The sequence below is a fragment of the Phaethon aethereus genome, assembly GCF_964289735.1.
Source record: "Phaethon aethereus genome assembly, chromosome: 2".
NCBI classification, from domain to species: Eukaryota; Metazoa; Chordata; class Aves; order Phaethontiformes; family Phaethontidae; genus Phaethon; species Phaethon aethereus.
In genome coordinates, this window is record NC_138582.1 from 53,477,902 (window position 1) to 53,492,443 (window position 14,542).

At 35.2% G+C, this 14,542-nt stretch overlaps 1 protein-coding gene across 1 annotated transcript in view; it reads right to left on the reverse strand.

The window, feature by feature from the left end:
• Positions 1-358: 358 nt before the first annotated feature.
• Positions 359-14,542, reverse strand: part of RBBP8 (RB binding protein 8, endonuclease) — a gene marked incomplete at both ends in the record, with an annotated part of 33,693 nt that continues 19,509 nt past the window's right edge. The window contains 11 exons of the mRNA XM_081996332.1: positions 359-456; positions 2,056-2,197; positions 5,726-5,822; positions 6,812-6,881; positions 7,498-7,668; positions 8,541-8,655; positions 9,438-9,535; positions 10,748-10,874; positions 10,964-11,849; positions 12,797-12,924; positions 13,556-13,653. Coding sequence (XP_081852458.1) covers positions 359-456; positions 2,056-2,197; positions 5,726-5,822; positions 6,812-6,881; positions 7,498-7,668; positions 8,541-8,655; positions 9,438-9,535; positions 10,748-10,874; positions 10,964-11,849; positions 12,797-12,924; positions 13,556-13,653 — 2,030 coding nt within the window. The remainder of the gene's footprint in view (positions 457-2,055; positions 2,198-5,725; positions 5,823-6,811; positions 6,882-7,497; positions 7,669-8,540; positions 8,656-9,437; positions 9,536-10,747; positions 10,875-10,963; positions 11,850-12,796; positions 12,925-13,555; positions 13,654-14,542) is intronic.

Genomic DNA, 14,542 nt, shown 5'->3' on the forward strand with positions numbered 1-14,542 from the left:
CCTTACAAGAACAGCTGATTTCTGTGACTTCAAAGCATTTACTCACTGACACAAAGTTTAGACAGGATTTACTGGAATTTTAGGCATTGACTTCAAAGAAAAAAAGGGAGACTCATTGTCTGACAGGTGCAAAAATTAATACAAAATGTATTAACACAATATGAAACAAACATACATTAAATAGTTTTGTGTCCTGGTACATCAGATTTGCAAATGAATTTTATAAAATTTACATATTTAATGAAATTATTTATCATTGTGGAAAACACAGTTCTTTTATTTCAAATTTATATTAACTATAAATATCTAAGGACAGGAAAGATAGTCTTCAAGTTGGTGTGCCTTACTTCCCCATCCTTTATGTCTTCTGCTCTTTGCCTTTTGGAGAAAACATTACAGCATAAGGCTGCCGTCTTTTTGGACGTTGACATGGAGCAAGATCCTCTTTAATATATCCTTAAAAGAATAAGAACAAATTTGAGGTAAGAAATACAATATAAAAACACACATAACTTTACTTTCATTATTTCACATTCCTCCCTAACAGGATATCCTGATCACTTGAAGTTATAAATGGACATGCCTAGCTTAGGCCAGCTTTCTCATCATCTGAAACAGTTAAGAGGCAACCAGGTTGGACTAGGAAGGACCATGATTTGCTAATCATGAAAGATAATCATCAAGAACCAACGGTGGTTCTAGAGTGGCGAGAACTCTCTCTCATTACTTAAGGTAAAGGAGAAATGGATTAGGCTCAGCCAAGCCCTGTCTAACTGGATACACAAGAGAGGAAAAAGACTACTCACAAAGCCAGTGGTGATTCAGCAGTGTTCCTGAGGTGAATCTGGACTGATAGCTGGGTTGAGGGATTCACTTTGCCTTATGTGATACCAGAGACAAATTGATGCAAAAAAGAGAACCATTTTGCTGAAGCCTAACCAAGCCCAAGGAAGCTTAACAGTCTGCAAATTCTGTGACTAGCTTAACCCTTTGCAGTGGCTATTTAAGAAGGGGGAACTTGACTAGGGCTTCAAAAGAAAATTTGACATTTGTCCACAATGAGGGAGAGGCTTAAAGTTCTGAACACTGTGTTTGACATACATATATTTCTTGGAAATACAGCTTCAAATTTAAATGAACTCAGCTGAGCGTATCTTGATTAAACAGCATGATTTGGACTATGAAAGTTATGCAAGTCCCTAAAAACCAGGGCTCCCTGTTCTGAAAGATTAAGGATGATGCTGCAATGCTATCACACAAGAACACACACACATCTCTGGCTACATTTTCCTATGCCTGACCTGAAACTGTTATGAGAACAGATAAAAATAAGTGAAGATTAATGCTTCACAGTTAGTAACATATGCACAAATAAAGATGTAAATAATTCAAAGAGAGTTCATATAGGGCTCCTTACCTCAGTTTCACCACTTCTGAAGATATGTACATATAGTACACTACAAACTCAACATGTTTTGACATCATCAGTAAAAACTCATTCTTATACCAAGCTCTAGGATTTAGAAGAATTATTTAGGGAAGAACAATCTTCTGTGTAGAGTAAAAACAACTTTTGAGTGTCACTAACAAACAGGGTATATTTATTAAAAACTATTTAATCACACCCTACCTTCAACATTGATTTCCATTATCATGTGGTATTATGGAGCTCTAATGATACAGACAAGGGACATCAACAGTGCTGCCTCTCTTTCCTCAGTAAGTACAATCTCTCAGCCTTTGCCTCTGAAAATGTTAACCCAGTTCTTGCTTTAGTTTGAAGACATGTAGGGTTTTAGTTCTATGAAAATCCCAATTACTCCTGCCTTCTCTATCTAGGCTCTAAAAAAGTTTCCTTACATTCCCTTCTTCTTAGTAGTACAGGAGCTGCTAAAAAAAGACAGTATTTATTCAAAATAATGGCTGCTGATAAATAAAGAGACCTCAACAAGACTGGATGAGAAAGGGCTGCTTTATGAACTAGAGATAATTTCAGGGAGGAAAAAAAAAAAAATCAGCTTTAAATAGTGTTTTGTAAGCCTTTTTTGCACAAACCTCTTTCCACACAAGTTTGGGTAGAAGGAAATCCAACCTCCCAGAAATTTTCAGGAGTATTTGGAGGAATGTAGCGAAATCTGTGTCTTGAACAGGAAGCTAGTTTCTTTTCTCTCTCTTCTTCTGGAATGTCTGCATAATACTGAATGTTGGGGAGGGGGTGGGCAGGGGCAGGAAATCCAAGTTAACAAAGTTGTACATATAGAGCAACTGCTTTACACAATGACATTGAGTTATCTAAAAATAATGGTGAGGATAGCTAAGAGTAGAGTTTTGTTATCCAAATCACAAACACCTGGCCATTATACTAAAATCTTACTGAATTTACAGATTAAGTAAAACCTTATAGTGGCAGATTTGTTAGCCTTATATCTTTTAACATACCATAGGTACAATTACTTACGTCAACAGTTTTACTGACTGATTTTACAAAGCTAAGTAGCACAGGTATTGAAATAGATGAGAATTTTCTAATAAACTAAGTTTCAGCTCACATTTACAAATAAAATAGAAAAGTGAACAACTACACTACAAAAACCACACTGCAGAATTATTTCCAGTGTCTAAATTTACAGTATTAACAACAAACATAAGTAAAAATGCTTCCTACTTTATTACCCTCAAATTAGGAGTAAAGAAAGATCCAGTTTAGCTAGCCGACTGACACTGGGACTCCAAAAACTATCTGTCAGCGTGGCATTCTCTAGAGTATGTAGTAAATGGGCTAGCTACTCTTTCATCCTTGTCAGCAGTACTGGGGGCTGCCACAAAATTTTTTACTGAGTGTTCCCATAAGTAGCATCATAGAAAGATAGGGTTTATTTCCATGCAATTTTCTACTGTTCTAGTTTGTGATTCTATTTAGCATCTCCTAAAAATAGTAATCTGGCACTTAGATGTCATAAAGTGCCAAAACGTTTTAAAAGCAAATGCACTGTCTGAATCAAGAGGCAAGCCAACAGTCGCAGTCTGGACTGCACATGAAACATGACCCTCATAAAAGTGGTAAACAGTTCTACTGAACTGATAGTGTTACAATTCAAAAAGGCAAACTAAAGTTTAAAACCTCATTCAATCATCTGAAAAGTGATCTAGACTGGGGAAAAAAAGAAAGGAACAGAATACCTCTGTCAACAGAGAGTACTTCTTGTCCCCATCTACTAGTAGGATTTCAGAAAACCTACTTACTTGGAAACATAAAGTAAACTAATAAATTCCTTTTTTCCTACTAGATGGCAGACAAAGTATAAAATTGGCATAAAAAACCTCCTCCAAATTAGCAGTGCACCTTACGTTTGTCCTTTAAATAGCCTGGAATTTTAGAAATTGGCCTACTAAAAGTTTGCAGTGTGCTGCACTTTTTAATTAAAATCTTTATGATTAGTGAGGAATACTTATGGATCAAACAATGAAAAAGACAGTACAGTTTTGTAGGAACAGAAATTAAAAAGACCAATTAATAATCAAGCTAAATATGTATTAAAAACAAATTAGAAAGTAACTTTTTCATATTTTGGCTTGTTTAGAAATCTATGAGGGTTGACAAAGAATGAGAAAGTTACATATATATCTGCTGAACAGCAAAAAGAACTTTCAGCTGTTTTCTAGATCTCACTATCCACAGCATTTTCAATCCACACAAAACATCTGAGCTAGGCTTTTCCATATGTGGAAAGATAGGCAAAAATCTCATCCTGCAGTGTCTTCATGGTAAAAGAATTGTTTACAGAACTCTACAACTTGCAGTCTCAAAAAGAGAACAAACCCTTAAAGTGTTCCTCTCGTTAGTTTAGCACAAAGTCACTTACAGAGTAATTCCTGTAATGTAAATGTATGTAAAAACATCTGTCTGATTCTCCTACTTATCTAAAGTGTAACTAGACTTAATAACCACACTAATAAACATTACTTTTACAAGCTACCAGTAACACCTGCATACAGTCTTTCTCCGATCACATCGCAAAGTCATAACAAACCAAAACAAGACCTCTTATCAAGGGTTCTACACTGTAAAGTGAATGAGATGCTCCCACAAAGTTTTAAGATAAGGACTTATGACGGACTTTGATTCAGTCTGCTACAGTATGGGCAGAAGTTAAATCTCTTGCATCTTCTCGGAATGACAGGTAACTCTTCCCACTCATACTGCTTGCAGAACATGGTCAGAAACAATTTACTGATTTCTACCCACTCCCTAACTATTTCCTCAGACTTTGGAGACTTTTCAAACCCATATGACTAAAAAGTAAGCCAAGACTTTTTTAAAGCATCATGTATGCTTTGTCTACTACTCCCTTCTTCCATAGGCATTCAGTTCAAAGCTAGTTTTATTATGGTGCAATAACACAGCCAAGCATTCCACGCATTCCAAGACATTCATCTTGAATGACATAGACTTAAAAAAACCCAAACAAAACCAACAACAAACCCATACTTTTCTGAAGTTTAACGTAGAAACCTAATACTGTAAAATTTGAGCTGTAAATGTTCCCAAACACCATAGTTACCACTCTGACTTGCCAGAAAGTAACAAGAAATGGATTTGCTGAGAGGAGATCTGTAGCTTACAGAGACAGGAAATTAAAACACTTCACGCATGGCTCTTGGGCCAAGAAATAGACTGAAGTTTTGGGGTTTTATGTTTTGGTTTTTTTCCAACATCTTGTTTTCTTTCAAACTCTTTAAATTAAAGGTTTTTTTTGAAATTTTATTTATAGTTGACTGTAAAACTTAATTATTTGTATTTAATGACTTTTACTGAAGCTACATTTCAGGAATGTATTTTTTGTCAAAAATAAACTCTAATAAATTTCTTCAGCTAAGTAAATGTGACTTGACTATAAAGTGAATAGCAGGAGTATCTATGAAAAACTTTGGTTCTATATAGGTGTGGAAATTAAGTGAAAAGATTCCAGATAATCCATCATTATTCAGTGATTAATTCACACTTCTGGCGAGTCATAATGTATTAGATCATCACCTAATTAACTCCAGCCTGAAAGTCTATTAATGACCAAATGAAATACGTCCTTATTACACATGTAATTACTTCAATATTTTATCTCTGTACCAAGTATCTGAAAGCAGTTTAGTAATTTGAAAGGAAGGAAAAAAGGTATAATGTGAAACCTAAAACTTCACACCGTTTAAGTTGCAAACATTTTTGCATGCATTTGTACATATATGCATATTGGCACCTATTGCTGGTGCAATTATCTGAAAACGCATGCACTCTGGAAAACAAGAAAAAAACAAACAAACCCTAATCAAGATTTATTTAATAAAGGTACAACAGGACATGGAACTTACTTATTCCAGTACTTGTAAATTTCAGTAGAGCTTTTGAGCTGAAGTTTAGAAACGTGTGATCGTTCTTTGACTAGTTAATGTATTTTTTATTAACAAAAATCTTACTGGAACCATGATGTAAGAAATTTCTATCATACAGATACACACACAAAAAAGAAGACTTTCTAAGTTATATGCAGTCACTACAGTTAAAAACAAACCAACCAATCCAAAGCTTGGTAAAACAGCTTTGGCAAACACTTATTTCTCTACTACTGTAGTTACTGATGATGATGCAACCAGATTCATAATTTCAACAGCATTTTAGCACTAGCAGAGTTAGGAGAATGGAAGACTGACCAAATTTTAAAGCACTACTTACTATTTCACATTCCTTACAAGTATGGCCAGGTAATTTTCTTCTTTCTTCTTTTTTTCGAATAACCTCAATATGAGGAAAATCTAACACAGTATTCTTTCTGAAAAACAAAAATGTTTTCTCACAATAACGTATCTATTTCTCCTACATGTCTGGAGATTTTCAATTTTTAGAACACAATGAAGGAGAGTCTCAAGAAAAGAAAAAATATCAGAAAATGCCTGAAAAACCCAATCATACAGCATTTCATAGGTGAATAGGACTATTTTTGTAAGTAAAAGAGTTCCAGCATTTTTAAAAATGTAATATGATCTTTTACATAACCAGAGATGTGCACCTCCTCATTACGGCTTTTCATAGTGTGGAAGTAATTACTAGATCAAATTACTCAAATATAGACCTTCTGTAGAACATTTATTTTGTCCACGACACAGTTGTTGTTGCACTGATTTCTGCAAAAAGAATATATTTTGGAGTCCAAGAACAGAACTAACAGCTTCTTTTCAACTTGTCTGCTCACAAAACACATTCCTCTACAAAGAAGACATCTGCTAAGGTAAAAAATAAGCTAACAACTACTTAACTGAAGGGGTTGGTATCATTATGAAATGAAGATTCAGACTACCAATGATGATTATACAGAAAGGCAATAGAGGAAGCACTAAGAGGTACAGTTGTTAAACATTACTCATTTATTGCCTAGAGGAAGGGGCAAAAACGTCAGAGAAGGAAAAGTTTTTATTTGTACAAGCAACCCACAGGCTCTTTTCTCATAAACTCATGCATGACCTCATGCCTGTAAGAAACAACATGGATTACAAAATACTGCATTCAGTAAATTTGTAAAAAGCAGAAGAGGAAATCCTTTCTCTTCTGCAAATGTGATAGATAGGCATTTCACTGTGTTTATTTCCCCCCCACACTCCAGCTTTTATCTAAGGCTTTTATCTAATTCATTAGATCTTTTACTTGTGCGTCTTCAGCTGCTAGTACGTTACACACAAACATGTTTATTTTATGAAAGAACAAGTTCCCTATAGGGAGAATATAAAGAGCCTTAAAATGCCTCTACAGAACAATCTAAATTACCTTTCATCACTTTTGAAATACGGCTCCACAAAAGCTTTCTGCTTGGCTTTATCTTGTTTATCCTCATGTTCTGTAAATATATATGCAAAACAGAAAACTACATGTCATATAGTTAACAGACTGCCTAGAGAAACGTCTGTAAAATTGTTAGCCAGCTATTAAGAAATAAAAAATGCCATGTACATTCAGTCTGAGACAACAGATTCAAACAGATAATAAAAATAATATAGAATTGATCAAACCAGTGATCAAAAAACATTACTGAAGTAGAAGGAAAACAGCAGTGAAACAAGTAAAAAAGATAAGCAGAAGAGTAAAGGAAAGGTTGCTTAAAATACAAAATTCTGCGAAACCTTTGATAGAACCGAGGATAGGGAGAAGAAAGGAAGCAAGTAATCTGCAGCCAAAACCTGGTGTTTTCTGTAAGAGTCACTTTGCTGTACAACTTCTGTGCCAACTTCCATTACACAACCCATATTTATGTGGTGGCTATACAAATGAGCTACCAAAATAGTTTTCATATTGGTTTATGTTATGTCCTTACAATGAATAAATTTTCCCATGAATTTATGAAGAACAAACTCATGGTTTATTTGGCATATTAGTTCCTAGAGAACCAAGCTTGATTTCAAATCAACTTTTGCAGTTTAACCAGGCTAATAAAGACAAAACAAATTATATCCCACTCTTTAGTTTCTTGCTTGCTGCTGTTATTCCCTTATCCTGCTCTTCATCATGAAGAATTTCTTTTTCATCACATGCAGAAGGACTATGTTCTGGTAGGCAGGATTCATATTCTTCATGGGTTGTCCGATCAAACATTTCTGTTAAGGTATCGTTCATTTTTTTTTCTCCTCCTATTATAAAAAGCATAATGAACATCCAAATCAGTCTCTCAACAATTTAAGTCAAGAAAGCATATTTTGACTGAATGGGCATCAAAAAAGATCTAACATTTACTTCCTGTTCCAGTACTTCTTAACACCAGTGATACGTTTATTCTTTCTGCAACTTCTCTGTCAATCTTTTAAATGTGGACAATGCTCATCTATTTTTCATAAAGATACCTTGATTCAATCTCTAAAATTTGATTGATAAACCTTTAACCTTAATACTGGATACATGAAAATTTTGTTCTTGTAATTATAGAGTTATCCAAGCAGAAGGAAATACTTTCTGTGGGCAAGAGATAAACTACGGAAGTGTGATCAAGTTGCAACAGCTTAAAAAACCAGAACACACCATGAAAAGTCACTGGCCTGCAGCCATGATTCACCACATACCATAAATTAAACATGATATAAACACATTTGGATTTGCTTTAAGTATACCAGTTCTATTTATATGCCATTAAAAATGAAATTAGTCTTCCCGTAGAAAGGCTGATATACATAGAAAACTTTCAAAGCTGTTTGTTGTATGAGTGATTGTTGCAGTGAGATCAGAACTATTATATGGTGAAGTATTTAACTCCAAGCACTGTAAAAGCATAGCTACTGGCTCTATCGCAACACAAATCCTATCATTTTCTTAATCTAAGTTAAAAAATCTCAGCAACAATCACCGATTCTACGAGGAAACAGACTGATCTTTGTAACCGACAAAAATACATCAGTGCTGTTTTACTGCAAATCATTTTCTACTATCTATTCATACAGGGGAAAAAATGCCCTTTACCCTTTCCTCCTCCATAAAAAAGCACACCAAAGGAAAAAAAAGTGCCTCTTACTTGAACTGTTTTCATGGTTTTGCTCTTGATTTTTCATTTTTAATAGCACACTTTCACTAACATAGGTATAATCCATATCAACAACTTCCCCTCCAACTCTTGACTGAGAACCATCCTAAATAAAAAAAGCAAACATGACAATTGCACTCAGAAGCAACTGGTGTGGTCAGTGCCATCGCTGTATATATGAAAAGCTTTCACAAAAGTTACTGGCATCTTCTTGGACACTTTCTGTGATGTTTTTTCTGCAGTAATGTCTGTATGATAAAGACGTAAAATCTAGGTAAGAGAATAACATATTTTAAAATTCGAATGTGAAGCATTTATCTGGTGGATTACATTACTTGATGGGGAAGAAATGCTTTTAATGTTTTCATGTTAAATTCTCCAAAGACAAAAAGTAACAATGAAACATACAGAAATTTAAAAAATGGTCAAATTAATACATTATAAGATAGCCCTTAAGTGAGACAAACCAAATAGACTTCACGAAAATTCTCAGAGATCCTAATAACCAACCTGCACCTAACTCAAAGAAAGATAATGGCCATTATCTGCACATTTTCTGAACATTTTCACAGGAGAAATTATGAGATTTAGAACATTATTTTTTTGTCTTAAAAGAAACCCAAAAGCACCCCCAAGTACATCAGTTTCATATTGAGTAGCCACATGGCTGAGTTTATCAAATACAACTAGACAGTGGAAATGTTTTAGTATAACTGTAGTGTACGATGCCTAAACAAACATTTCAGGAGTGCACACAAATATCAAATGAGATTAATTCAGATTCTTGTTAAAAAGTGGTTTTGGTCTGCCCAGAATAAAGTTCATGATACTACTTTCATAGGCTTTTTTCAGTATCACAGAACACACATACATGTTACACAAGCTTACCTTTGTATCAATCACAGTAATGTCCATTTTGTACTGTGAAAGGTCAGCTGCTGGATCTATGCTCCACTGGAGGTTTTCTAAAGGTTTATCTTTCAGGTCTGGATGCAGAGAACATGAGATAAAAGGCAAATAATCAGAATTCAGTTCTGCCAATAGCATCCTATAGTATCTAAATTATGAGTCAGCTTTCCTCTTATCAATTCATCTTTGGGTTTAGGGATTGATTATTCACAAACAATAAACGTGCTCATTCAGTGTAAATCATAGTTTGTCTGAAGAATTAGAAATAGATCTTTTAAGTTTTTTGTCATATTCAGGAAACACACCACTCCTTTGTGTTGGTATGAAGTATGTAATACATAAAATACTCTTGCAGGTGAAACTTCTGTAGTCTGTAAATCGAGTAGTATTAATACTGGATAGAAGACATTAGATTGATAAGAATACAAAAATCATGTCTTAGAATATAAACAAATACAAAAGTGTCTGGTCATTGTTCCAGAGATGGCTCTTGATTTATCTGTGAAGTAGAGGTTTAGATTCCAAACTACATGGCCACACCAACTGCTGACAAACTTTTTTTAAAAATTCATTATGCAAGTATTTTTAAATAAAGTATGCAGTGTAACAGCTCAGCTAAGGAGTACAGAAGCAGTGATTCTACAATCCCAGTTCAAAAAATACGTTTTTAGACTGGGACCACTTAACAGGAAAGAAGATACAACTTCTAGGAAGAATATTTGGCAGCGCCTCTTTATTATCATTTATGTTAAATGACAATATATAAATTATAATATATAAATGTATATTTATGACATAAAATATATATTTATGACATAAATATAATATATAATTATCATTATTTTAAATGTAAAAATTTCTTTAACAGATCATCAGGAATCATGAAAAATACTACCAAAACGGCTTATCCTTACGCTTAAGCATAGTTTTCAAGCATTTGATATAGATAAGCTCAAACGTCCTGAGATTTTATTTCAGCATCTGTTATTCACATGCTGCAGTAAATAACAATGCTAAACAAATGAGAAAGAACAAGATTCCTAGCCTGCTGAGTTTACAGCTGAACGCCAATAATACATTTATTATATAGTGGCAAAAGAATGCCAGGAAGATACAGATTGAAAATGTGGAGGTGATCTTGAGAAGTCCTGAATAGGATGAGACTAAGTTAGAAGCAGAACAGAGAAAGTGATTAAAGTGGGAGAAAAGAAGATATGAAAAATTCTATTTAACCATAACACAGGCTGGAGGGGCAGGGGGCAATAAAAGGAACATTTTCATCAAGTTACCTTGCTCATTTTTCAGTGCTTTAGTTTTTGATACTCTACAAGGATTTGGTTGAAGTACAGATGCTGGTTCAGACTCTCCATGTCCTGTCCTTGTTTTCTTTCTATTTGGTACATGGCCACTGGCAACCTAACAACATATTGCAATTTTACTATTTCCCAAAACTTAAATATAGTATTTCAAAGGAGAAGAAAAAAAAAAAGGTCAGAAAAGCATACCTTCACATCATCAAAAAGTTGCTCTGTCTCTGCAGAACTTGGCAGTGGTGGAATTTTGAAGGGAGAAACTTCTTCTTTCATTTGAATCTGGATTTTCTTATCTGGGAATGCTTTTCCCAACGTTGCCTCTTGTACATAGGCTTCCTCTTGTAAATCTCTGCCAAACGAACAACTCGCATTGTTGGCATTTTGAATAGATGATGAACCTTCAGGAATGGGCTTCCCTAGCTGTGAAAAAATGTCATGCAGAGTCACCTGTTTCAGTCTATTTTTACAGGTATCCTCACTTCCTTGTTTTTTGTCTTGACAACGAACTCCAGAGTAGCGATCAGACAGATCCAAGGGCTTATCAACTGTATGTTCCCCATTAATATGCTGAACATCTGATTGAAAGGGCATGGAGTTCTCTTTGTTGAAGGATGTTTTTTCACAGCTCATCGTGTGCTCATCTTCAGCTTTCTTTCTCTTAGCACACCTACTTTCTAGCTGCCTCTGGTGTATGAGAAGGAAATCGCTCTTGATCATTTCATTTTTAGCTGCACAAGTGTTTCCAACACAGGTTACAGCCTCATTAGTATTTTTTTTCACAACCATTTGCCTATTGATAGAGGCTTGGCTTATAACTGAGTTGAGTTCAGTTCCAAGATTCAGTGGTGCAACAAAAGCAACATCTTCAGATTTTGATCTACTTTTATGAGATCTGGAAATGGAAGGATTGTTGAAGAGGTTGGTTTTGAGATTAGGCTTCAATCCTGAATCTAAAATACAAGGGGCATGACTTGTACTCGAGTTGTTCTTCACGCTGCTAGAAGCTCCAAAAACAGGAGAAGCTACCTGAGAATCCCAGTCAACATGTGGTGGAGTGTTCTGAGATGGATCTGAAAGACTGAATACAATGGAGAGATGAAAGATTTTTCCGGTGTACACAGGGGGCTGGGAGGCCAGAAAGGGATATATAAAAATTATATGTTTCCTATCAGTGATCTGCTTGAAAGCTGTCAGGGTGGCTAGTATTAACTGAAAACAGAAGGAAAAGGGGAACTTTTTGGCCTAGGTGTTAACACAGTTGCACCTAGAGCTATGAAAGGCAAACAAAACACAGGCCTTGTCCTTCATTTTAGTATGGTATGAAATTCTGTTCTACATTCAACTGAGAACCAAGGACAGAAGTACGCCTACCTAGGTATCTCTCCTACCAAAGGACTCCCTACCTTTCAATGCAGTGAAATGGAAGAAAGTGAGCATGGTTGTGATAGCATTCTATCTAGGTTCTTGTATAGATCTTATAACTACAATAACAGATTCTCAAAGCTTCTGCAAGTGAAGGGAAAATGTGCAAGCTTCTTTCAGGTACTCTGTTTTTCACTTGTCATCAATAAAACATATATCTAGGGTAACAAATAGGAGCTAAAAAAACATTTCTGTTTAGATCACATCATTCTGAGGAGAGTGGGAAGTGCAGTCAATCTGTATGACACCTAGTCAACAGACAAGTTTTACAATCGTTTTCCTACCCCAGTTCCAGGCCCCCCACCCCCATGTTTATAGGCCTCAGAAGATACCTCGCAATAACAAGAAGTCAGTGAGGGAGGGACTGTGTACATAGAAAGCCCAAATCAGAAGTCTGAGAATGTAAAAGTCCACAGTGTTGCATCCTATCAGTTCCTTTGCTTCTAATGTTATTTACCTGAAAGAAGCCCATATAACATGAAAATATTTATTTCCATGTCTGTACCTTTAAAGCAAACTGCTGTAAGTTTTAAGTTCTACTAAACCCAGAACTTCATATAAGTCTGTTTAAAACAGTATTATTATAACCAAGTGGAAACACACCCTAAATTGTTGTCATCATTTCTTGATTCAGAAGCTGGATGTTTTCTCGAGTCTTCAGACTGCATGCTCTCTGGGGCCTGGCTCACAAGAGTATTAGTGCAGGGAGGACTCAGTACACTCTGGGACTCCTTGCAAGTGGTGAAGAAAAACAAAGAAAGTAAGTGTGACAAGCTATTATAATTAAAAATTAGAAATTTGCTAGGTTTGCACATACATACTGTGAAGACCCATTCAAATCTCTGAAAAATAATAGAAGTGACAAGAGAGATGAAATTTTGACCAACAACTTCAAAGAAATATTATGAAAATGGAAAAATTTCATCATTCAAATGTACACACAAAAAGAATAGCCTGCATACTATCCTTTTCACCATAGTTACCAAGCAAAGACATTAAATAATCTCACCTGAGTCACCAAAGTGTCTCATCACCAAACAATTAAGTCTTAGACTTGATTACTGCACAAAGGCAGTTTGGCAGACCCAAGGGTTTAGTCCACTATCTTAGTCAAACTTGAAAGTTGTATACACAGCAGGAACTGTGCCCCTACCCTCCTCCCCACCCCCCAGACAGGTCAGCACAGTTACATCTCTTCTTGCTAGAGCAATTCTGTAATGAGTAAGTGAAAACAAATCAAAACGAGTTTATTGTAACTCGGAATACTTTCGCAGATTTTTAATGCAAAAGAGAAAAATACTGTTTCTGAAAACAACTGGCACAAAAAGCTGATTATATAAGAAATCTGGGAATACTACTTACAGATTCCTCTTGAACAGCAAGTCCAATCGTTTCTGCCACAACTGCAGCCAAGTTAAAAGACGGCTTTGGAACTGGATAGCCTCCCATCCTTGGTTTATCTTTAGGAGCAGAAAGAAGTTCACAATAAGTTACACATACATTGTAATATCTTACTTCACTCACATAGACAGTACAAACAGAACTAAAAAAATCACAAATTCAAATCAGTAATTATGGAAAGAGTTTAACCTGTGTCAAATAAAAATCATATTTGGAAGTGTTAAATGGAGAAGGGGGACAAAAGAAGAATTTCCGATGAGAGCAAGCTGCTGTATCATCACAGAGAAATATGCTTCCAATTTCAATACAGCTCCCCAAAATTAAAATACAAACACAAGTCAATGTAAAAGTTGCTTTTCAAACTCCGAGTCAAGGGCCTGAATAGTCTCAGAAAATCATGTAGAACAGTGTTAATGTATATTTATAGTGAAATGCTTGTGTTGCATATTTCCTAGGTGACATTTATAATTATTCTTCTTGTGTTTTTATTAGGAAAACAGAGAGATGAGTTTCCCTCATGTAATGGGTTTAACATTACCCAGTTTATTAAACTGGGGCAAGGTAATATGATGGGAAAGTACAAGAGCTACAACCACCACAACCCTGACCTGCACAAACAATTAAAAAATGCTGATTCTTGCAGTCATTTATAGTTAAATACTTCACACAAAAAAAATCAGGGACACAGAAAGTTCCTGTCAAAGAACTGTTTATGGAGAAGGACTTCAGACTTAAAGACTTGTACCAATTCACAATTGCAAAAAAGGGAATAATTAACAGAAGCTTCTAAACATTATATATTTATGTCAGACAGAAGTGCAATCCTCAGAATATTTTATCCCCTGTACAGCTGGAAAATCAGATGTAAGGCAATTGGATAAGTTGCCTAAAATATAAAGTATCTGCAGTTAAGAGCTGCACTGAGCTTCTTTTTATTTCTTGACTCTA